This window comes from Misgurnus anguillicaudatus, chromosome 10 (assembly GCF_027580225.2).
Source record: "Misgurnus anguillicaudatus chromosome 10, ASM2758022v2, whole genome shotgun sequence".
NCBI classification, from domain to species: domain Eukaryota; kingdom Metazoa; phylum Chordata; class Actinopteri; order Cypriniformes; family Cobitidae; genus Misgurnus; species Misgurnus anguillicaudatus.
In genome coordinates, this window is record NC_073346.2 from 39,291,783 (window position 1) to 39,318,185 (window position 26,403).

At 35.8% G+C, this 26,403-nt stretch overlaps 2 protein-coding genes across 3 annotated transcripts; both read right to left on the minus strand.

Moving 5' to 3' along the window:
• Positions 1 to 4,037: 4,037 nt before the first annotated feature.
• Positions 4,038 to 7,969, minus strand: LOC129449101 (free fatty acid receptor 2). 2 transcript variants are annotated; one of them, XM_055211874.2, is made up of 2 exons: positions 7,671 to 7,969; positions 4,038 to 7,192 (listed from the first exon to the last, which is right to left on the minus strand). In XM_055211874.2, exon 2 carries the CDS (start codon positions 7,182 to 7,184, stop codon positions 6,216 to 6,218), a length of 969 nt encoding a protein of 322 aa, XP_055067849.1. In that variant the 5' UTR covers positions 7,185 to 7,192; positions 7,671 to 7,969; the 3' UTR covers positions 4,038 to 6,215. The 2 variants fall into 2 exon arrangements, with proteins under 2 accessions (XP_055067849.1, XP_055067848.1); XM_055211873.2 differs by having other exon boundaries at positions 4,040 to 7,231.
• Positions 7,970 to 11,775: 3,806 nt separating this feature from the next.
• On the minus strand, positions 11,776 to 16,672 carry LOC129449027 (free fatty acid receptor 2). Its single transcript, XM_055211777.2, has 2 exons — positions 16,520 to 16,672; positions 11,776 to 13,660 (listed from the first exon to the last, which is right to left on the minus strand). Exon 2 carries the CDS (start codon positions 13,656 to 13,658, stop codon positions 12,675 to 12,677), a length of 984 nt encoding a protein of 327 aa, XP_055067752.1. The 5' UTR covers positions 13,659 to 13,660; positions 16,520 to 16,672; the 3' UTR covers positions 11,776 to 12,674.
• Between the last annotated feature and the right edge of the window lie 9,731 nt (positions 16,673 to 26,403).

Consider the following 26,403-nt stretch of genomic DNA (forward strand, 5'->3'; position numbering starts at 1 on the left):
TGGTTTTACTAAGAATAGCATCCCTGCTGAAAATTTTAGGATCGGGTGTTTTTGGTAGTTTGGCATTATGATACGAGTGCATATTGATGTGATTTTTCTGTTATTTGCCTATGGCATTTGCGATCGGGTGTATGATAGTGAAAGATTCTAGCAGATCGCAAGGCAGAAGAAATGTGCACAATGTGGAAAAATCCAGCTAAAACCAGCCTAAGATGGTTGTCTGGTTTTAAGATGATCTCCTAGCCTGGTTTTAGATTGTTAAACTGGTGAAGCAGGATCATTTTGGATCACATCTAGCTGATCAGGCTGGAGGACCAACTGGCCCACCAGCTTAAACCAGCTTGGCCGACTTGTATAAGTTGGTTGGCTGGTCCTAGCTGGTTTAAACTGGTCCTCTCAGGCTGGCAAAGCTGGTTAAGCTGGTGGATCAGCTGGGACCAGTTTGGGCCTCATTTATAAAGCATGCGTATGCACAGATTTGATCGTAAAATGTGCATACGCAAAAATCCATGACAAAGTCCATATTTATAAAAATTGTCTTTGATGTGAAAACTTTTGCTTGTCCGATCGCTGCAGGTTTTTGAAAATATAAGCCATTCTTGCTCCTCGAAAATGATTTAAACATTGACAGATGCTCTTTTATATGTCAGTGAGATTAATTAGGCACGTTTAAATTCAGAGATTCAAAACTATTTAGCTGCACACAATTTGCTATTTATAGATATCACACCCGTGTTTTCTGTGTGCATGTTTGTTTTAGGAATCACACGTAGGCCCTTTGAGAAATTATCGTAAAATAAAATTAAGGATGTTTTTTATGCAGGATTTTATAAATGAGGCCCCTTGATCAGTGGCCAAAACCCCTATAAAACCAGTCTGCTTAACCAGCTAAATCCAGGCTGGGAGACCAGTTAAAACCAGCCAACCATCTTAAACTGGTTTTAGCTGGTCTTTACAGTACACTAGAAATGCCTTTTTACTTTGGGAACTTTTTATAAATGTAGTGAAGTAAAAAGTATGATATTTGTCTTTCAACTGTAGTGAAGCTAAAGTCACAAGTAGTCAGAAAAAAATAAAGTAAAGATTCTTCAAATAGTGTACAAAACAACAAAATACGGGCCGTGGGTATGAAGTCATAACCGCTATTGTTTACAAATACAACACTGTTTAGTGGAAACTTCTGCTTCCTCACCAAGTTCACTGGTATTTAATGGTAAAAGACAGGGTGTCATTGCGTGTGTCTGAACAGCACGTATTTGTATTTAGTGGTAAAGTCATTCCGGTAAATTCATATTAATTTACCAGATAAATTTAATTACTCTGTGAAAGAGGCTAATGTGCACGTAAGTGTGACGTGACTGAACTCAGTGCTGGCATTCACTTCACACAGTTAATGATAAGTATGTGATACATGATACGTGATAAAACCACACATATCCGACCTACCGCCTATAAGCACAGGCACTACAGTACACTTCTGAACAGTGGTAACCACAAAACTAAAAATAGCAAGCTACTCTTAATCTCCAACATTAATAAATGTTTAACACTATTGAGTCTTCCTCTTTACAGAAAACCACATAAAATATCACTTATCTAAAATATCACTAATGCAGACTCATACAAAGCATGCAGGGAACTGGAAATCCTTCTCAACCAATCTTAAACTGAAGTAAATTTGCAGTGTCACAATCTTTCTTCGCTTACGCGGCAGATTGAATGCCATAAACCTCATCACAACCACCAAAAGTTTGAAGTGTTCATCAGTGTTGTGGGTAACGCATTACAAGTAACATGCATTACGTAATAATATTACTTTTTTGAAATAATACGTAATGCATTACTTTTTAAATGTACAATTAATATTTGAGTTACTTTTTTTAAAAGTTATGAAAGTTACTTTTCTACAGAGCCCCTAAGGGACATGGAGCAAAAATTTAATTAAGTTTAGTTTTGCATGTGCACGTGAAACCATTGCGTGCTCACGTGAAACTATCACGGTAGTGTTACGTGCGCACGCAATAGTTTCATGTGCGCACGTAACACTACCGGGTTTAGCTTTGAGTGCTCACATGAAACTATCGCATGCGCACGTGAAACTATTGCATGCGCATGTGAAACTACCACGAAAGTTTCAAGTGAGCACGTGAAACTAAACATAAAAAAAATTCTGCAAATGAAGGTTTTGTGTAAGCACATAATACTATCACGTGCTCAAGTGAAACTATTGCGTGCTCACGTGAAACTATAGCGTGCGCACGTGAAACTATCGCGTGTACACATGAAACTACCGCGTTATCAATATCACCTTAGAGGCAAAAGTAACTTAAAAGTAACGTAGGTATTACTTTCTATGAAAGTAAAAAGTAACGCAATTAGTTAAGTTTTTGGTTTTACTTTTAAAAGTAACTTTGCAGTGTTTGTTAAAATGAGGCTGTGGTATTGAAATGACTCAGTTTGTAAGTTATAAATAAAATTATTGAGTTAGCTAAGCTCTTTGACTTTATTTGAGTTTGTGGAACTCAAAGCAGGGAAATCGTTGAACACGGGGCGGAGCTAGACATTGTAGACATTGGGGGCTTAGCCCAAATCTAGGGGTTTCAAAGCATGGTCCCCTTCTAATATTTTTTCTTAATTTACGGCACCTTTACAAAGTAAAAAATTTTAATCCTGTCTTATCCTATTTTTGGATAAGAGAAGTTAAAGTGTCATTGTCAAAATTAGTTATGTACAGTTTTAAAATGACAATACAACGAACACAGCAAGATTCTTTGTATTGTCATTTTGAAACTGTAACATAAAAAATGTTGACAATGATACTTTAACTTCTCTTATCCAAAAATAGGCTAAATATGTTTGCTGTAGGCTAATCCAGTAACTATACAGCTACATAATAGAAATAATAAAAATTTTGACTTCACCAGCAGAAAAATTTCTCGCCTGCTTATGGAAGCTCTCTCTCTCTCTCTCTCTCTCTCTCTCTCTCTCTCTCTCTCTCTCTCTCTCTCTCTCTCTCTCTCTCTCTCGCTCTCTCTCTCTCTCTCTCTCTTTGCACTGACAATTATCACACATAAGGATAATTTAATGCGAGATTGAGTATTCACATTTTATAACTGTCTATCAATGTATTTCTGAGATGAAATCATTGCGGATGCATATGAACAAAACATAAGCTGCCTAACGGGACATTCACACAGGGAGAAAGCGTTGATGCTTCCCATTCACTTTTAATGGGTGACATCCTGCGTTGCCGAACTGAATTGTCGATCCGTCGGTGCTGCATCAGTGCCGTTGCTCGAGTCAGAAATTGAACATTTCTCAACTTTTCAAGCGGCAACGCATGCGTCAGCCAATCAGATCGCCTTATGCAAATAACCTAGGCGGGGCCAGCCAATTACGTTTATGGAAGATCGGAGCATGTGATGGGCCGTTGGCCCCGCTTCAGACAAGCCTTCCGGCAAGCGTTAACGGTTTCGCCCCGTGTGAATGTACCTTAAGGGGCCAATCACACCAAACGCGTTTATGGCAGTTGCAGGCGACTTTTTTGAATGATATTCATGGGCAGTGAGCATATGCGCGCTGTTTATGCATGCCAAACGCCTTGTGGTGTGGTGAGGGAAGTTTACAGTTGCTTTGAAGAACCGGACTCCACTCGCTCACTCTTTCCTGCCTGTTTGTGCACCTCTCATCCTCAAACAAGATCAGAGCAAGCGCCCTCTTTTTAAAGTTTCTGCTAATATGACAGTTAACAGCAAAAGAGTGCCCACGCTTCAATTTTTAATTGACAGGACAGCTGACTCAGTGGTTGCCTAGCAATATAAAAAGCTGCATTGCGTTGCTCTTTTAAAAAAAGGCAGTGTGTCGCGCCTTGCGTTTCCAAACGTTTAAAACGCGTTTGGTGTGATAAGCCCCAGTGTTGTGCCTGAACGAGTTCATTGAACGAAAGTTCATGAACTCGTTCATATTTTGGGCGAACGTGAACTGAACGTACTGTATTACTGCCTGATGAACGTTATTGTGTGAACTCTTTCATTCTGGGGCTTGTGAACGGCACGCTCTCTCAGTTTAATGTCGTTCAATAGGGTGCCAGATTTCTATAGAGTCTTCCAGATGAAAACCCGGCTAAAACACACTGTAAAAAGGCTTTAATGTGTAGCGGAAAAAATACCCAATCTGGCAACACCTCCGTTTCATGGCTACATGCGTCATCAAAACAAAGACCAGCATGGAGGTGACGCACTGGATGCTGCTGAAATCCCTGCCGCACCACTCACATAGTTTAACATGAAATAACATCATATTTGTCTTAAATCGTTAAAGATTAACATATGCTGCTAACGCATATTCTGGATCTTGAAATATACTCTGACTAAGATCACGCTATTTAACGAGCACGTGCGGTGTGCAATACCTATGAGTTGTCCTAAACGCGATGCCTCGCAGCGCTTCTCGCCCGGAAAACCCCCTTAAAGCACCCGGCTAGCCTTTCAAGGTATGTGCAAGCAAATACAAAAATTAAAAAACAGTCAATGCTAGTGTAAACTCTGGTTTTAAAGTTGGAAATGAAGATGAAATCTGACGCATTTAGCTTCAGTGTTAAAACTGATAAAATAATTGCTGTCTGTGGTTCTATATGGGCTATAATGGCAATAATTTTAAAAAATAATATGGGGGAAAAGAACTATAAATTTGTTCATTTTTGTAACTGTGAACTAGTTAAAATTTTTGAAATATGAACTATGAAGTGAACTATTTCATTTTAAAATTTGTGAACTGTGAACTGCACTAGTTTATGTAAAAAGTGAACTTTCCCAACACTGATTAGCCCCTTAGCAACTATTTTCGCCTTCTTACTTCTGACGTCTTAAAAAAATTAAACGTATATCCATCTATAAAAAAGGGATGTGTGCAATGAGCAAGTTTTTTTTTAAAGTTTTAATTCACTGTGATTAAATGTACTTTAAATACAACATTACCAACGACAGTGTGCAGCAGAGCAGTCAGACTAGATCAGGGCGCTAACATTAGCCGTTAGCCATGCAGACAATATTTCAGTTGACGCTATTTTACAGTATTTACATCACATAACTATTAATATACACCCTCAGTAATAACGAAGGCACTGAAATAATAAAGATAGTAAAGCATTTACTGTGGGGAGATTCAGCATATTCATTTGCCTTTAACTCGCATCTCTCATTCGTTTTCCCTGGAGTGGAGGACTGGAGAGTTAAAGCTGAATGCCGCCACCTAGCATCCTGGATGAATTTATTTTAAAGAGCTGAAAAGATTCAGGGCTTTTGACAAAACATTCGGGGCTTGAGCCCCAGAAGCCACCCCCTCCCTCCGCACACACATAACATTTTTAAGTTGAATAAACTTTTTTTCGCTGGTTTTCACTCATTTTAAATGAGTACATTGTACTGTTCGGGTTTACGGTGTAGACAAAACTCCCGACTGGTGGTGCGAATGCAACCGGGAAGATGCTATTGAGTACTAGTTCTCATGTGATTGCCTCAGTACTTGTTCCTGTAAATTAGTACTGGAACTAAGCAGTCCCAAAGCGGCTATACAGTCCCGTCATGTTACCGTTAACAGTCGGTTAACTCATGTTGTTGTTTCAGAATATTTATAAATAGGATAGTCAGAGTTGTACAGTTTTAATCAGCACCTTTATTCACCAGATGCTTTTATCCAAAGTGACATGTAATGCATTAAAGATACGCATTATCCGTATACGTCCTCAAATCGACATCACTGTCAGATCCCAGTCAGTAAAATCCTCAGATGTGAACAGCTTTGAAATATTAATGTGACACTTTTAAATGATGCTGGTGCTCGTGCTGAATGTGGCTCCTTCATCTGTAAGCTGTCGCTCAATAATCAATGTCTTCATTCTCCTTTCTGTTTGTATTGAGGTAAGTGAGTAATGGCTACAAGTTTGTTATTTAGTCTCTGTCTGCAATGAGCTCCGACTGTGGTTTTAATTCTCGCTGTATAAACACTCCGCACAAAACCTAATAAAGGGAAGTTTATTCCCTGTTTGCAGACACACAATTCAGTCTCTTTATGTACACACGAGTTTCGCCGCAGTGTTTTTCTTCTCATAAGATAACACTCTCCACGTGGAGCAGTTCCTGCTCGCACGTCTTTCCAGGAAGTATAACATTTTTTATTGGATGGTGATAAAATGCAAAAATACAAACAGTCGGTTGTCATATGGCGTTGACCTCCTGAGGTTTCGGCAGGTTGCTTTTTTCAGTTTCGATGGGTTGCTTCTTAGAACCCCAGTGGACGTGCGGACACCAGCATCTCTTCCAGACGCTTCCCAGCGCTTTACGCACGGCCGCAGACGTGAAGTAAAAGATAAGCGGGTCCAAACAGGCGTTAAATGTGCTAAACAGCAGAGCTTTGTCTCTCCAGCCCGGGCTCGAATTTGTTACAAAGCCGACGATGTGAGAGACGTTGTAGGGTCCAAAACAGAGAGCGAACACCAACAGCGTACCCAAAGCCAAACCGATGGCCCGCAACTTTCTACGCCGCCCGATGTTGGGCAGCCGCGAGAGGATGCGAATGAAGTTTACGTAGCAGAAGCTGCAGATGATGAAGGGGATGCAGAAGAGAACCACACACAGCTCCAGGCGTACGGGCAGGAGGATCTGCAGCTGAGCGTCCGTGAATCCCTCGTAACAGATGTTCCTGGGAGCCGACTCCATCCCGGGTGGGTTGTAGTAGGGCATGATGTAGACGATGCTTAGGTGGAGCACCGAAAACAACCATATGAAGATACTGGCAAACACGGCGTAGAGAGGTCGTCTTCTCATCGAGTGCTGGATGGGGAAAGCCACGCCGAGGTAACGCTCAACGCTCACGGCGGTCAAGAAGAAGGTGCTGTTATAGATGGTCATGTAGAAGATAAAGCCCGACATCGGACATAGAAAGTAAGGCATGTTCCAGATCATGTTATCCACCACCTCCTGCATCCTAAAGGGCAAGACGATGAGGAAGAGCAGGTCTGAGATCGTGAGGTTGAGGAGGAGGATGTCGATGGGGGTCGGCTTCCTCCACACCTTACGGCCAAACGTGTAGAAGGCCAAAATGTTGGCTGGGAAACCAGTGATGAAGGTGATGATGTAGATGGATAGACACAGATTAAAATCACACTGCTGCATGCTTGTTTGCATGTTTCACACTTGGAGAGAGAGAGAGAATGGACGTCCTTTATTCAGATCTGCAATCACAATCACAAAGTGATTTGATATATATAATGTCGATAAAATGATACAGTTCATGTGATGCGTTGAAAAAAATCAGGTATAAACTCCGCTTAGTTTTTCAGATCCAACCTCTGCTACTAAATGTCCTCCTTATTATTTTTTTATTAATTTGTGAATTTTGCATATCAGTAAATGTGTAGCATGCGTCAGCATCAATCCTGAAAATCCAAAACAAGTCAGCAAATATTGTGCATGCCTGATGGTGACATACAGTACAGTAATGTTACTTTTAAAACTGGAAGTCAAAGTAAAAACAGGAATTCTCCACGTTCACAAAAACAAGAAAAGTTACACAAGCATCAAAATGCGAGACTCGTGCAATAAGGGAAATTACCAGCGAGTACTTTCAACAGTAACCTGACTTTAAAATGCTGATAGAGAGGAAAAACTCACCATGACACAATGCAGGTCTTCAGCCAAGTTTCTGTATCAATCCTCTGTTTTCAATAGTTATTATAAAGTCTGTCTGCCACTTCCGCACCGAATGTTTGCTTTCCATTATTAATACTGAGCAGTGATAAGATGAAGTGAATGGATGAGGTGTAGATCCGACCCTTTGGTCTCCAAATCAAACATCTGACACTGATATTGAGATGTTGTGTGTGCATGTGAGCAGGAGAAATATTGTTTGGAAATATATAGTCTGGACTTTGAACTCCGGCAGGATCTGTGGGAGATGTGTTTAAAGATGATGGGTGCAGGCACGTGCACAGATAGGGCTCAACCTGTGCAGAACACATGCCCTTTTTGTCCTTACACTCCGAAGTGCCCTTTTTTTGGAGGTGTTTTATTATTTTTTTAAATATATGAATTAATGCTATTTTTAACCATTTACGTCTGTCTATGTGTTTTACAAATATATTTATCAAATAAAATTATTAAAAAACTAAATCTTTCTGGATCCGCGCTCAAACTGTCTGTCAATTAACTCCGCCCCCTGAGTGCAGCGAGTTGAAGAAGTTCCACACAGCAGTCAGAGCAGCTGAACGTCTTGCAACGGTAAATACGTTTCTTGTTGTTTGAGTTCAATGCTGTCTCATTACGAAAGAAACACTAGTATGTTTATAACGGCGCATGTTTTATAAATTTGAGCAGAGCCGAATTATCCATGGACGGGATTGGGCGAGTGGGCAATCAGAGGCACCAAGGGCTCAAAACTGCGACCAAATGGAGTTTTTGACAAAGCGCGAGCAGTTTTTAAAAAGTGTTCACGCATGTGAAGGGCACCCGTGACAACAATGGAAAGCAGGTTCGGGTTTTTACCGCTTTTTTGCATGACGCGTCTCAATCGTTTAACTAAAGTCAACACATCTCTCACGCGAGAAGACGCGCCCACGCGGGTAAATGTCTAGCCTACATTAACACCAAAAACATTACAGATTAGAAAGACATCAGAAGCCCAGTTAGGAAAACTGGATAGAGACGAGAAACGTGTAAAGGATACAAGTATGTACATTATATTGTCCTGTCACTCATTACAATATGCTATCTGGATATAACTTATTGTATATGTATGTATTTTATGCCTTGAATTAGTCAAGGGAGTTGTATGATTATTTGGTTCATAACTTTTTATTCTGAAATCAACTGCATATAGTTAAGTCTATTTAATGTTTAGTATATTTTTCAGTAATGCAGTTATTAAGTTATTAAAAGACCAAGGTTCCTGCTCCTCAGCACAGTTTTAGCTAGGTAGGCAGATACATGTTGGATATGCTAATGGTATGGCTAGTATAATCTCCTATTTTGATCTTTAATCTCCTATTTCCCCCTCTTCTCAATCACATAATCACTTCAAACATATTTTGTTTAACTTTATGTATGTAAGCAGAGGAAAAATTTATATATTCTACAATTAAATAAGAGCGAGTACACAAGAGCAGTTCACAAACACATGACTACAAATAGGCCTAATACAGACAAACACCCAGGAGGTAAATTGTTAAAACCAACTTACAAGGCCAGATATATTTCTCTTTGCACTGCATAATGCCAAGCTATCATAAAATGTCATTTTTCATTCATTTATAGTGATTTTTTCAATCATTAATAGTGAATAAATATAAAGCTTTTAAGATGATTATTATGTGATATTTATTTGGAGTTGGTGCCCTTTTTCAGTTTCAGCACATGCCCCTCAAAAGGTCTGTGCACGGCCCTGGATGGGTGTGTGTACTTATGAAAAAATAGAGACGGGAAAGGCAATGAATTAGTTTAGATAGTCTCTGCTCTACGTATTTAAATTTAGGATTAAAGCTATAGTCATTTAAATCAGCATTTACAATCTCATTACTCCTCTCTCTAGTACTTCATGATGTACAAAAGTGTTTCATTGTCTGACTGTCAAAAAAACAATACCTTTGGCTTTGCTGGCATTTATTTGTAAAATATACTGAAATCATAAATGTGCAATGGATGAATACAAGCACCATTGACAATACTAAGGCAATGGAAAACCCAGTCTTTAAATATGGAATTCCCAAATAAGGAAGGTCAGGATTTCAGGTGTTTCACAATCGCATAAACTTTGTTACATCACGCATAGCAATGTCGTGTTTCACCCTGTAAAGTTTGAAAGTCGAGCTGGGTTTGTACATTAATCCTTCTCTCATTCATCCTGCAGTATTTGGAGCAGAATTAAAAGTGACTTGATTAAATCTGGTCTGGAGCTGTCACATATATTAAACTGTAATCATTTTCTAAATCTAAATTAAACTTTTAGTTACATGAAAGTAAAATGAATATTGTTTTAAGGTCACAAGTCAAAGTGAACATTATAAAAGATCAGATGATGTTGCTTATAACAGGATCATTAGTGTTTAACCAAAATTAAGCAGTTTCATTGCATGTTGTTATTAAAAAGACACTTTCTTTACCAACATTTCACTCAAATGATTTAGTTTATAATATCATTCGTAATGAAAAATGCATTTATTTTGCAGTAACATTCAGACTGACCTCACAAGAATTTGTATGTAATTTACAAGTTAGCTACTTTGAACAAGTGAATCATACAAAAAAAATATATTAACAAAACCACACCCCTAACTTTGCCCCTAACCCAACATGATCTCACGGAAAGATGTTATAGTCACAAAAAATGTTATTAATTTATTCATGTCCATTGTACGAAATTCAGCTTTTTGTGCTTTTAGCACCAATGTCATTTTCGTGTCACACGCACAAATTTCTATAAATAGTTTCAATAAATTTCTATAAAGTAGTGTCCGTGGCATGAGTTTTTTCCGTGTCATTTTATGTATTGTTTTCTCATTTTTAATTCATTGTCACTTGGGGTTGGGGTTAGATTTGGGGTTTGGGTTAGGATGTACTTTTATGTATTGGTTTCTACATGTCTTTCTTCCGCTTTTAAAACTATTCTTGCCTGGATTGGGGTTTGGGTTTGGATGTTTAAAAATGTAACAGAAAGTGATTCTAATCCTAACCCCAACCAACAATGGTAAGAAAATAGGAAAAACAAAGAGAAAAAAAAGCATAAAATGACACGAAGAGAAAGTTGTGCAACAGACACATAAAAGTATTTATAGAGATTTGTGCAAGTGACATGAAAAAAACATTTCATGCTCAAGGCACAAAAAAGATGAAATGAATGCCATGGACACGAATAAGTTTATCAAATTGTTCGTGATTATAACATGACTTTCCATGAGATCAGTCTGCCGTAACCCTAATGTATAAATGTGGTTGTACGAATTAATATGAATTAGTTAACTCATAAATGACATACAAATTCTCGTGAGATCAGGTTGAATATAAAATACGTATGACTTGTCATGAGATACCATTGTAACATCTCATGTACTTTTTCATGGATTCCTTTATACGCACTTCAAATTACTTCAAATTATTTTTTTACTCAAAATAGGATTTTGTAATGAATAAATTCTTTAGGTATCTATGTTGTTAAATATCTTTTACTCTGTATAATATTGGTTCACATTGTTTTTAGTCAATGCATGACTTACGTACTAGGTGAAATAATGATTATTTATTTGTGTAAACTAAACAGCAGCAGCAGCAACAACATGTCTCAAAAAAACGTTTGGAGAGGGCCACATTTACTGTGTAGCACGGACTCTTTGTTGGGACGTGTTGCAACCATCAAATTTAAAATTACATTATTTTTATAAAATGGTACATTTCCTCAGTTTAACCATTTGATATGTTGTATGTTGTGTTGTAAATAAAAAATATGGATTTATGAGATTTGTAAATTGCATTCAGATTTTATTTACATTTTTCACAGTGCCCCAACTTTTTTGCAAATGGGGTTTGTACATTTGTGCACTTTAAATGGTTTATTATACTGTATAAGCAGTACATAGGGAATGTAAATGTGAAGAATTACAATTAAGTGGATGATATAGTGAGTAAAGACCAATTTCAGAAAACATATTGGAGTTTTTGTTTTTTAAATACACAGTTATTGACATCACTTTGAGTAATCTAAGTTAAAGGAACTGATGACAACGACTGGAACCATTAAGTTTTTAATATCAAACGTTTTCTGTACATAAATGCTGTTATGATGAATATGAAAATATAATGTATATATTTACATGTAAAACGAACACAATTAATAATAAAACAGTTCATTTCTTAAAAAATATAAATCCCAAGTAAAATAATAGATTTCCAATCATTGAAGACACAAAAGAACAAAACAAAAAAATATATTTAAAAAAATGTATAGTGCAAAATATTTAGACCATGGCAGAAATACTTCACATTCAATGTGAAAAGGACATATCAGGAAAAAAGATTGGAAGTACACGGCCTGCGTGTTTTACCATTTGCTCAACGAAGCAAATTCACCAAAAATATCACGTGACAAAAACATACGCAAAAACAATGCCCTACAAAATAATAATAATATACAATATAATACTATAATGAACACTTTGAAAATATATACCTTAGATAAATCAGTAAATTATTGTAAAGCCTCACAGATAAAACTAACAAATTAAAGCTTAAACCACTTGCTTCTTTGCTGATAACCACAGATCACAGAAAATATGTTTGGAAAAGTAAACTGAGTTATAAATATTAATGTATCATTTAAAAAACCTTAAAAAATAATTACAAACATTCAGAAACACTTCCGATGAGATGTGGCACGGATCCGGTCCGGAGTCATCTGCTGGTTGGGATTAACATATAATTTGCAGACCGATTTTATTCATTAATAATAGTAATACAGGCTTAATATCATCCAGATCTGTATCAGGATTGCATTCAGCATCAGCACCCTACAATTCAGTCCAAAAAATAATCCTTTGAAGCATTGAACAGTGTATTTACCCTCCTCTTCACATTCAGGCCAGTTAATGCAAACATTACGCAAAAATCCCCAAATGTATTTAGCTTGTGATGTTATGGAGAGCTGTCAGTAGAGCTCTGAGTTCTCTCATCTGTACTCACACAGTTCAGTAGGGGGCAGTAGAGAGGCGAATGGCAGCAGGGTAACGGCAGCCGCCTGGTCAGCTCTCGCAAGATTTTCTTAAACGTCCCTCTGAGTGCCGAAGAAGAGAAGTAGAATATGAACGGGTCGAGACACGCGTTAAACGTGCTGGTGAGCAAAGCTTGCACTCGCCACTCTGGGCTGTAACCGCCCACAAACCCCACCACATGAGATACATTGTAAGGCATGAAACAGATAATGAAGACCACCAGCGTTCCCAAAGCCATCCCGATGGCTCTCATCCTCTTCTTGGCATTGATGTTGGGTAGATTGGAGAGGATGTGGATGAACTTGATGTAGCAGAAGCAGCAGATGAGAAACGGCGCAAAGAAGAGCACGATGAAAAGCTCCAGACGAACCGGCAGGAGGATTTTTAGCTGTTCCGTGCTGAATTCCTCGTAGCACGTATTCCTCTTGGATGGGTCGGTGATGTTCGGGTTTGAATGATGGTGGTATTGCATGATGTAGACGATACTGCAGTGCGCAAAGGAAAACAACCAGAAAAAAACGACAGCTATCACTGCATTTCTGGGATGGCGTTTTAACTTGTATTTTATGGGGAAGGCCACACCAAGGTAGCGCTCGACGCTGATGGCCGTCAGATGAAAGGTGCTGTTGTAGATGGTGGAGTAGAAGACAAAACCCGTCAACGGACAGAGAAAGTACGGCAGCGTCCACTGCATGTTTGCGGCTTCGACCATGCGAAACGGCAGAAAAAAGAGGAAGATCAGGTCTGAAATGGTTAAGCTGAGCAGGAAGATATCTATAGGGGTGGACCTCTGGCGAATCTTCTGGAAGAAGGTGTAAAAAGCCAGGAGGTTGGCAGGAAGACCTGTGATGAGGGTGAATCCATAGACTCCTAACACCAGGTTACTGAGAGTCACTGTCCACGCCATTTCTGGAATAGAAACAACAATGAATGCATAAATTATTGAGGAAATAATGACAATCTTGCTGAACAGACAAGCCAGTGTACGGGAACCCACTCCAAAAATATATAAAAACATAAAATACTCATACCAACTCTTGAAATTCATCAATAGGCTACAAAACTAAACTAAACTTGTTTGCTTACAGCTGCTAAGATAAGAGCCACTACACAATTGCGAGTCAGTTTCTGATGGCCCTTCAGTAAGACAAACACATGCTGTTGTGCATCTAAAGAGGATCAACTTTTCAATAAGTGTGAATCAAGAGTCCTGTTGGGATTCTGCGAGTGTAAAACGACTCTCCATTAATCTCTCTTGTTATATTATCACATTTCATAATCAGATGTGTGGATATCTCTGGTGATATCAGTTTAGACAGCGAGAGCTTCCTGAAACAGGTTTCATTTCTAACCCCAGATGTTTAACCTCAAAACTACACCACTTTTAATTTCAGGCTGTCTCTCAGTCAGCTCCCTTGTTCAGTCCGGGCACTGATCAGGGAGTCGGACATTATAAGGGCTGTTTCAATCGCAAAATCCTTCCAGTGCACTGGAACATTCGTTCCCTAAAATGCAATGCAAAAACCAGTGAGCTTTGATGGTCCCTATGTTCCCGTGAATCACATGACCTTTTCTGAAGCTCTCCAACTAAAAATCGCACGAGCCAACTCGATAAACCTCATGAAACTTTTATAAAAACAATCGTCTGTTTTAGTTTTAATATAAACACACATAGCTAGAAGGGACCACAATCGATTTAATATTTAAATGTAACATTCCTACAATTGTATGCACATATAGATCCCTTCACGGTTCACGTCACATGAGAATTTGCGGTTCGTACTGCGCATGTCGGGGTAAGAAAAGTCAATCTATCAAGTTGAGTTGCGTATTGTTCGGTTGAATCCAAAGAGTATCCCCTACTGAAAAATCCAGCTAAGACCAGCATAAGCTGGTAAACTGGTTTAAGCTGGTCTCCCAGCTTGGTTTTAGCTGGTTTTACTGGTGTATCAAGCTGGTCTAGCTGTGTTTTTGTCACTTTTTAAGCTGGTCTAGCTGGACCTAGCTGGACCAGCTTTGTCAGGCTGGGAGGACCAGGGTAAACCAGCTAGTGCCACCTTTAACCAGCTAAAACCAGCTACCAGCTTATGCTGGTCTAAGCTGGATTTTTCAGTAGGGTTGTCACCTACTTGTTGAAAATTGCACCGGCTCTGCAGTTAAGTTTTTCAGGATTCCTGCAGGATCTCATTCATAAAAAAAGTAGGCGACATATGTGGTTGCAAGCAATTAAACGTGCAGACTGGGACAATGCAAAGATCAAAGAGGCTTGTGTTTGTAGTGCTCACTTCATTTCAGGTAAGTCATCATTTAACAGCCCTGTTAGATTAAACTAGAAAGCCTGTGATCAGTTTTTATTAGCTGCATTATTTTTCTGACCCCATGCTATACGCGCACCCAACCTAGGTGTCGATGTTTACAAACATTGAAGGTGTCTATATGTCAACACTATCATATATATTTTACGAGTTGGATCATTCTAATTAATTCATACGACCACATTCGTAAGTTTTGGTATGATTTGCATTGACCCCATGACGTTGGGTTAGTGGTTCAGTTTTGTTGTTGTTTTTCACAAGAATCATACGATTTTGCACGATTAACTTCTAGCCAACTATAAATTTGTACGATTTCTTGTGAGATCAGACTGGATATGTATGAAATAATGAAATTGTTTTTCACAATATACTAAATGTAAAAAAGTAAGAGAGGAGTTGTTGATGAATAACAGCTGTGGATTATCACAACATGCTTAAGCAGCCACATCACAGGAAAATAAGTGAACGGTGTCCCAATGTGAAGTAAGCTACCAGTGGCCGGACCTGCATATACGCGACATATGAGCTAGTGAGCGGACTAAAACACAACCTCGGTCTCTTTTGACAACCAAAGGTCGACTGCAGTATTTTCATGCACTTCCTGACACATATCGCAAGCAATGATTAAAAAAGAGTGACAAATACAGTACACAAAGCAATGATTTGCGAGAGAACATGTTTGAATATATTTTAAAATGAAAGAGTTTGATTTCTTTAGTTTCTGCCATTAAATCTTTTTTAAAAAAAATTTTGTTTCATAGCACCTTAGTATTTTCCACTTTTCAAACCTCTCTTAAAAAAAAAACATTTTCATAATTCATATGAGATGCAAATTGGTCCCTGCTTATTCCCTTAATAATAAAACACTGGCAATGGCAATAACATTCAATAAATTATTATTTTAAAGGAACAAGTCATGCTTTAATTGCCTTCAAACAATCACAACTACTGCAAACAAGCGTTATGGCAATATAAATCTATTTTTGGGAAGTAGATAATTAATAGCAATAACATCACAGTTTAACACACAGTCTTATTAAAGCAAACAACGGTAGTAACATACAATATAAAGCTATGTTTTGCACATGTGCGGTATGTGTAGATGAAAGGTCGAATTATAAATAACACAGCAGAGAAAATAAGATCATAGTCATTAGTCAAATAAGCTTTATTGTATTTACATAATGTAAATTCATAACACTTATCATCATCATATTTATTAAAACATACAATGGTCCCTGACACTGTGGCTGTATCCTTTCAAAAAGTTCACATAAGTACCTCAGAGGTATACATATATTGTACTTAAATGTCAGCTATAGGGACCTTTTAGTATACTTCTGTCATTTTCAATAACCAATGATAACCTTTATAAATGCTAAACAATATAACTCTTGAGTTTTAAGGTTACAAAGTGAACTTAAAGAAATTAAAGAAGTTGAACTTTTCCTACCTTAGTAATTCAGTGTCACAGATCACTTTCGCTCTCTAACGTTGCTTGTGCTTCTTATAAAGGGTCTTATTGTGACATACCTACAGTGACATAACAGGAAAGAAGCAACATTCGCTTCCTGCTTTTTTTCCAAACAATATAAAACAATATTATACTAACACATTAAAACATGCATTGCATAATTAAGGTATAAAAACAAAATTCCATCCATAATTTCGGGTTGTTTATAACATTTTATATTGTAGCGTAATATCTTTTAATGCAATGACCTTTGAGACAAAAGTAATATCAGTCCAGAGTTCAGATCTCCTCTACATATAAACTAATCTGAACATAGCCCTAAAAGACAACATGATTGAAATAAAATAGCATTTCATGTAAACAGTGGTGGATTAAATTAAATGATGTGATCCATTAGTCATCACATTACTTTAACTTAAGCATTTTTTTTTCTAAAAAAAAAAAAAAACTTTATAAGTTACAGGAACTCATGACTAGTCATGATTTAAAAATAAACTCTTGGACTGTACAGCCAATATGATGTAATATGAATGATTTATAATGTGTGTTTCAAATGTATCTAGATATCAAAGACAGAATCTCTAAAGTTGTGCAGTTTGACTAAGCACTTTGTGCAACAGTCACTGATGACATCACAGAGGGTTCTGCGAAGCGATTGGACAGTCATCGCACACAAGTCTTGCACACTTCTAATGCAAGTTTAAGATTATGCAATAGTGGGATTGTACACTCCAATGCAACGTTTCACATTTACATATTGTCTTAATATGTAAAGATACCCTATATATTTTTCTTAAGGAATTTTTATTCAAGACAATGCAAAAAAAAGTATTTTGAATATTTCTTGCATACCGTACAAGATTCACACCATAAAGAGTTGCCAGAAATGAGATGGTTTCAATAATCACAAAAAAAAAACTTGAATGTTATGTGAGTAAAAAAAGTGGATGACACAATTTCATTCTCATTTTGAGGTGAATTATTGTTTAACAGTGTTCACGGATGTCTTATTTGAATGTCTGTTAACAGAAGCAGCTCATGTCAGACCCCTGATGAGGGTGAAGGTGCGATGATGTTAAAGGTGACATGTCATGATGACACAATGAAACCTTTCCTGCTATTTAATCAGAGTCTGTGCCAATCAGCTCCGCCTCCACTGACATTTCAGCTGATAAAATCTTTGCCGCATCCTGAAAGATGAATCAATGTGATAATTACAGTGCTCTGTTCAACTCAACCTGTTATTACCCAGAAATCAGCTGTGCCAATGAGAGCTCTGAATGAGCGGGGAAATGTTTATCAAAGCAGATCTGACTGGCATTTGCTTGCATGCACACAGCTAAGACTATTGATTCTTTCAAAGATTGTGCATCAGCAATCTTTAAATACAAAATATCATTGCACAAAATTAGTTGTGCATTGAAAAACTCCTTAGTAACAATCTTAGCATTATATACAGTATAGGTATAGCATTGCATGTTGGCCATATCTTGTCTATAGGATATAAAATGCATGGGGGACATGGAGGTTGCTAAGCAACCATTCACTGGCACTCTAGCAACATCCACCACCCACAACATCCCATAAATTACTTTACATTCCCATTTAATAACTTGGTGATGTGTGGTGTTCAGTGAAATAAATGTATTGCTTAAATGCACTGTAAGTTTCTATAAATACAAGTGTCTGCCAAATCCATGAATGTAAACGTAAAATATCCGTTTTTATTTGTGCTGATGCTGTAAACTATTTCTGCAAGTATGGACAACTTGAATGTCTCATGAACTTTTTATTCACATTATTCTAGCGCCATCTTGTGGCCTTGCATATCTGTTTCATGCAGACTGTATATGAGTTTTAGAAATATGCATGATGCAACTAATCAGTTGGTTATAACTAATACGATAGGAGCAGAAAGAGAAGCTAAAGTATAAATCGTTTTTGATAGGAATCCCAAGATTAAACCCAAACCCAAATAGTTGAATTTACTTTTAAAAAAATTGGAGGAAAGTTGTTGCCCTAAAAAAAATTAAGTAATGTGAACAAAAAAAGTGCTAGTAATTCCAATACAATTTTCATTAAACTTCATTTTAAGTTGATTTAACTTGATGTAATTTGTATTATCAGTTGCTTTGTACAACATCTTCACTATTTGTAATTAATGTATAATTACATTACTCTAAGTGTTATAAATTGTATTATAACACAAAATTCGAAACTGACTATATAAGTAAACTATATTCTACACAGAAAAACTTATTTCTTGACATGCATTGTCAGTACTGTGGAGAAAACTACAATAAACGACATAAATACAACAAAATTACAACAAAACAACATAAATATAAGAGCTTAAACCTCTGACATTTCATTAGCAAATATTTAAGTAGTTACATTTCTTATCAGTCCATATATTTTGTGAATAAAGCATAAATACTCAAAATATTCAGGCACAAAGGATTATGGGCATTCCATGATTTTAAGTTAATTTCACTGGAATGTTTTAGTTGAATGAATTGATATGCTTAAGAGTAAATTAACTAAACTCTTAATATTTTTAACTCTTAACTTTTAATAGTTTTACTTTTGTACTCAAACTCAAAATATTAAGTGATGTTTACATCATTGTTTAAGTAAGGAATAATAGACGACGGCAGTTAAATAAGTAAGGAATAATTGACGACGGGCCATTGAATTATAAGAAAATAATGCACACCAAGGTGGTAATGCGGCACAACGCATTATTCAAAGGATCGGAGTCAATTATTCCGCTTATACCACGGTTACCACAAACATTGCTCTGGTGCCTATTTTTAAGACATTTGAAAAGATAGGTGTGCGGTTTACAGAAAAATAATCAACATAGAACATTTTTCAGCCAATCAGAATGCAGCATTCAACAGACCCGTGGTATAATAAGAAAATAATGCACACCCAAGGTGGTAATGCGGCATGACGCGATGCAGAGCACTTAATACATTGCGGGTGTGCATTATTTTCGAATAATTAAAAAAGTCAAAAGAGTCAATTATTCCTCTTATACCACGGTTACCACGAAAAATTGCTTTGGTGTCTATAAGACATTTAAAAGGTTTGGCATGCGGTTCACAGAAAAATAATCAACACCTATGGAACATTTCTTAACCAATCAGAATAAAGCATTCAACAGGTCAGTGGTATAAGTCAGGGACGGATTATGGCGATGATGTGCCCTGGGCACGGATGTCTCAACGGCCCCCCTTTACCAATTTTTTGGGCAACAGCGTTGCACCTGTATGCACAGGGCTCAAGGGCCTCTGCCTGTATGCCCCATTTTACAGGATTAACAATGGCACTAATCCGCGGGGAGAGAATGCACACAATGTTCTGTACTTTCACACCACAAATTGGTTTATTTATATCTCACCAGTATCTGACAACATACTGTACAACATACTCAATCAAAAAGCCCGGTTGCATGAAAGTCCTTAAGATAAGAAATCCCTTAAATATAAGGTTAAGGGTGTTCTTAATAAAAAAATGGGTTGCAAGAAAAAACCTTAAGTGAACCTTAAGGCTGTCAATAAGTATTTACCCTTAAATGCTAAAGTATTACCTTAAGTTCTGTTATGCGTTGCTACAAAGTCCTTAAGTCCCATTTTCCCCTTAAAACTTAAGGGACTATAACAGGTCCCTTAACCTCACACGCGATGGCTGATTTTATGGTTATTTAAGAAAATGAAGTACCAACGCGCATTTCTAACGTTTGAAATAATCCCTTAGAGAAAAGTGATGTGCATTTATTAGGAGAATAGCGGTTTGATCGTCCATCAATCTAAACAGTTTCCAGTTTGAATTACTTTCAGGTTTTAAACATGCGGCACTTTACAGTCTGTTATTTGCGATGTTTCATTGTACACAAATCCGCCGTCTGTTGAACTGCGTGCGTTGATTTGTTTACGCTGTGAGATTTTGTAATTATAGCAACCGCTCCTCCTCTGCTGTCTTTTGGCAGAGACTATTGTAAAATACTTAGAATAGACACTTAGGTAAGGGTGACAGTTAAGACCTTTGTTGCAACGCTCCTAAATAAATGCCTTACCTCAGAGATTTTTTTCTCCCTCAGGGAAACCCTCACTTAAAGAGTTTCATGCAACCGGGCTGGCACACCTCTCCAAATCATATCACAGGAGAAAATTCTTATTTGAAAAACGCAGAGTTTCCATTGGAATCAATTGAAAACATGCGCTGGCCGCGAGTGTAAAAGCTTTGTGTGTCCAGCCCCTTGAATCTTAGAATAAAAAGTTGGTTTAAATTTACCTTAGCTTCCACATCATCATCAAAATCCAGTCTCCTCACAAGATCGCATTCAATGGCCATTAAAGACAGTGAATTTAGACATCCTTGACACATTTTGCTTCTTAGTTCGTTTTTTACTCTTGCCATTAGAGAAAATGAACGTTCTACTTCACAGTTGCTGACTGGTAAGGTGATGAAAAGCTGTCCTTTTTGTGCTTTCTTATCACTCATACACTTGGTTGTGGTTTTAAACTCATTTTTGTTTTGGTTTTTGAGTAACCGTCTTCTACGCGTGACTTTTATATTACGCAATGCTTTTCACTCGCCTCTAGATGTCCCTCTCAACAGCGCAGCAATACATAAAAATTATTTATTTGATTTATTTACTAGTTAATACTTTGTAACTGCAAAAAAACACATTATTCCTCAATATTTAACACAATTTTACTGAAAATAAAATTAAAATTAAAATATTTATTTGAAAAGAATAGACACAGTAAATTTGACAGGGCCCCCTGGTGGCCAGTGCCCTGGGCAAGTGCCCAGTAGGCCCGTGCGTTAATCCGTGCCTGGTATAAGTAAAGACAAATAACTGGGTTAACACTAGAGCTTGTTCAGCAGTTTCTATTGTGGTTTAAATAAACCTGTTTAGCTAATGAAACATCTTTTACAGTATACCTCACAAACTTGTTAAATTTCAACATGATTAAAGTCTGTACTGTAGGTACTTAATATACAACCCATGACTGTCTGATCAGTGCATGATGCTAGAAATACATTTACAGTCATGCATCTGGCAGACACTTTTATCCAAAGTGATTTACAGTTCATTCAAGCTACAGTATATATCTTTATAAGTATGTGTGTGGTGTGTTGCAAACAAAGCACTTTACCAACTGAGCTACAGGAACACTACGTGATACAGCAACTTCACATCATTCTTTGAAATTGTGAGATGTTGACAGGCAAATACAGGATATGCTTTCTATTAAAAGCATTGCAGTACAGGATGTGAGGCCTGGGTGAGATGTCAAGAATAACTAGGGTTGCAAAGGGGTGAAAACATGATGCCTTGACTGATTTATTTGTAATTGATTATTTTACTGAGTAATAAACAAGCATAATAAACATTACAAAAGTTATTATAATAGTGCTAGCTTATATTAAGATATCATCATGAATGCATGCAAAGATGGACATTTTAACGTTATTTTTTTGTGCAGGATTCAAATGATCTATGCATGTTATGGATGAATGCAACATGCAGGGGGTGTGGCCTCAATGGCCCTTCAGTAAGTGACCGAGGAACGTGAAAGCATGAAATTCAACTGAAATTGCATTAAAACTTGTTGTTTTAAACAAAACTTTACTCCCTGTTATATGCAATTTTCCCATTAATACCCATATATTCATGTTATTTCCCATTTCCAGCATTAAAAAATCACAGATTTTTGCAACCCTAAAAATAACCCCTGGCTAGAAATAACCTATAACAACTCATACAAGCATTGTCTGCTGCAGACATTCATACACAGAGAGATTTATTTGAATATTACTCTTAACATTTTCAAATACACATCATGTTTTTATCTGTTATACAAATCTAAAAATTGCTGACTCTATAAACTGACATAACTTCATATAGGCCGATATTTCAATGCATATTTAGAAATGATAGTCTTCAGAATAATAACAAGGTAATAATAAATATTACATCCAGTCACACATGTGAAACAAATGAAACATCTGTTAAAGAGATAGAGATGGCAAGTGTCACAATACTGAGTATGGATTACGAGTCATTACCGGTATCTGATGCCGAAGGCCTTAGTTTCTTTAGTTTAGTTTCAGTACACAACCTGACAAGTTTCTTCTTGTTGTGGACAAGACTCATTCAATACACAAAAACCCTCCTGACAATAACAATAATGTATTTCAACAGGGCTGACAACTTTTGAGTTCAGCTTGGAGTGAGATTTACATGGGAGAGGGGATGCATAGAGGAGTTATTATTATTATTATTATTATTATTATTATTATTTGTGAAGTTTATTATTATTATTATTATTATTATAATTATTATTTGTGAAGTATATTATTATTATTATTATTATTTGTGAAGTTTATTATTATTATTATTATTATTATTATTATTATTATTATTATTATTATTATTATTATTATTATTATTATTATTATTATTAGTATTTGTGAAGTTTATTATTATTATTATTATAATTATTTGTGAAGTTTATTATTATTATTAATATTATTATTATTATTTGTGAAGTTTATTATTATTATTATTATTATTATTATTATTATTATTATTATTATTATTTGTGAAGTTTATTATTATTATTATTATTTGTGAAGTTTATTATTATTATTATTATTATTATTATTATTATTATTATTATTATTTGTGAAGTTTATTATTATTATTATTTGTGAAGTTTTTTTATTATTATTATTATTATTATTATTATTATTATTATTATTATTATTATTATTATTATTATTATTATTATTATTATTTGTGAAGTTTATTATTATTATTATTATTATTATTATTTGTGAAGTTATTATTATTATTATTATTATTATTATTATTATTATTATTATTATTATTATTATTATTTGTGAAGTTTATCATTATTATTATTATTATTTGTGAAGTTTATTATTCTTCTTATTATTATTATTATTATTATTATTATTATTATTATTATTATTATTATTCGTATTATTATTATTATTATTATTATTATTATTATTCATATTATTATTATTATTATTATTATTCGTATTATTATTATTTGTATTAATATTATTATAAGTATTATTATTATTTATTAAGGTTGTTGTAGCTGTTGTTGTTGTTGTTGTTGTTGTTGTTGTGATGATTCTTATTATTATTATTATTATTATTTATTAAGTTATTAAAGACTAAAATTATCATACAAGTTTTTTACTAAAGTAACCATTTGGCAAACAACTTGATAATAATATGGATTTTTTTGCTATTGTTGAATTGTTAGAAAAGTCTGCGAAAAAATGATTTACAGTACAAATCCAATTAGACTTTCGAAATTAAATTGAAATAAAGCTTTTACTGAGTAACTCACAGTCTATTATTTTATCCCATTCTTTCCCTCCTGATTAAAGTGCCCAAAAAGTTCTTAAAATCTAATATTGGTCTCTGTATATAATGTATATAACTGCAAATGATAGCAGATTTGATTCAGTGCACGCACTGAGAAAGAAAAGAAAGCATAATGGGATGATTTTTGATTGATGGTGCTATAAAGGGACTGTCACACTCAAAATACACCAAACCAAGACTTTATATTAAACTGAAGCAACAGATAACGTGCCGTATAATAATATTTTGTATATAAATAAATGATTGTTTATATATATCAAATAGTTTTTTACTCTTTTATTAAAAACTGTCACAGCAAACACCACACAGGCTTGTACTGCTCACAAACACGCATACGTGGGGTACAGTATGAATACTTACTTACTACTTATCTGCAGAAATCGTCTGAGTTTTCTGAAGGTACTGCGTGCAAGAAATCCGGGCCGGTCTGCTCTTCATCCAGACCTTGATGCTTTGTGATCGACTTTATATGGTATGACATGAGTGCAATGGTAAAGGCGGACCCAAAGCCCTGTAGTTTGACCGGCCCACTTTAGTTCACGACTGACTATACACAGTATTAAAATAATATCATTAAATCATCAGTATATAAGTCTGTAATAGTGCATTGTTCTCTGAAACTTTGCAATTCATTGTATTTTTCAAATATATAATTTCCAATTCAGTGCAAATACAGTAGCCTAAACAAGTATGCTTTTTGCCATAATCTTGCAGCCCTACCATAAGGTATTTTAATATAATTAATTTAAATTATTTAAAAACTATACTGAATGTGTTTGTGTTTTGCTCTATATTTCTTTTTTATGGTGGGTGTTGAGTAAGGCCAAACTGAACTGTATATCTCTTAGAAAAAAAACAAATGTTTTGGTTTCCTAAAGACAAGGAGAGATCAATGTGTAAGGAGGTTTGGCAGCCGATCTATAGTTAACATTGTATACATTATATAGTACACATTTTACACAGTAGCGTTAGCTCAGTGTTTTTGATCCACTTTAACTAAGGTAATCTTAATTGTTATCAGAAATAAACTACTTTATGATTCTTTTCCAAAGTTTGGATACAAAAATATGATCAATAGTGCTTAAAGCTGAACAAAATCCTCTAAAAGTTTACAATATAATAAATGTTAACTATTTTCACACAACTCCTCCACAGGAAATAAAATAGACTCTGTTATGCAAGCTTGTGAAATCTTTAAAGTGGAAGTAGGTCAGTAAAACACAACGTCACATTTAAAGTTGACAACTCTGCACAGGCACATCTAATACAGACAGTGCCGGTCCTAAACGCTGGGGGGCCCTAAGCAAACCTTTGTTACGGGCCCTCTTGTCAGTGCATTTTTAAAAACTATTCAATGTTGCTGTTAGTTATTTGTTAACTAACCACATAGTGTATTATCTTACAGCTGTATATTTTTCCATATGCACATTACTTTGAAACCCTGACTGATAAACTTATTATAACATGAAACATGTATTTTCTGTAAAGCTGTTTTGATTTAAAATGTGTTGTGAGAAGCACAAAAAATAAACCTGATTTAAATTTAAATTCATTTAATGAATCAAATTAAATATAAATACATACTCCTAAAAGTGCAGTGTGTAAATTTTAGCGGCTTCTAGTGGTGAGGTTGAAAATTGCAACTAACAGCTCAGTCCACTGCTCACCCCTCGCTTTTGAAATGCATAGAGAAGCTACGGTAGCCACCACTGGAAAAACATGCCATCGATTGGAGACAACTTAGTATAAAAAGTTTGTCCTGTAAGGGCTTCTGTAGAAAAATGGCGGCACAAAATGGCAACTTCCACGTAGGGGGACCCTCAGTGTATGTAGATAAATGCACACCTGATAATATAGTTTTGTATATTATTTTGCATTTCTGTTAAGAGATCCTTCTAAAAATTACACACTGCACCTTTAATACAGTAAAACATACCCATTTACCAAACCTAAACAAACTGAAAGACAAACACATTAAAGTGCATAAATGTGGTTAACTTTACTTACTGACAAATTATTAATAACTGAAAATTACCTATAAAGTGCAAACGAAACAATTTGGAAATTTAAATTTGGAAATCTGTACTGGAGTAGGCTATTTTTTTAAAGATTACACTGCTTTGTTTGGCAATACTAACAAGACTTTAAAATATAACAAACACATACCTTCCTCTTGTTACCTTAATTCACGTTTTTAGGGGTCAAGCCCAGAATGGGCGAAGACCCCTATTGTATCTGTTAGTTTTCTTCTTTTTCTTTTTCTTTTTCTTACATATTATTCTTCTTCCTGTTCCATTGCGGTCTATGGCAGCCCATAGAATCGTACGTAGGAAAGTTATGAAATTTGGCACACTGATAAAGGACAGTCCAAATATTATCCACAGCAAATTTGGAGTCTCTATCTCATACCCGCTAGCAC

What these genes read in the sequence shown, in the direction of transcription:
- LOC129449101 (XM_055211874.2), bottom strand. Translation starts at nt 7,184, where the DNA reads ATGCAAACAAGCATGCAGCAGTGTGATTTTAATCTGTGTCTATCCATC.
- LOC129449027 (XM_055211777.2), bottom strand. Translation starts at nt 13,658, where the DNA reads ATGGCGTGGACAGTGACTCTCAGTAACCTGGTGTTAGGAGTCTATGGA.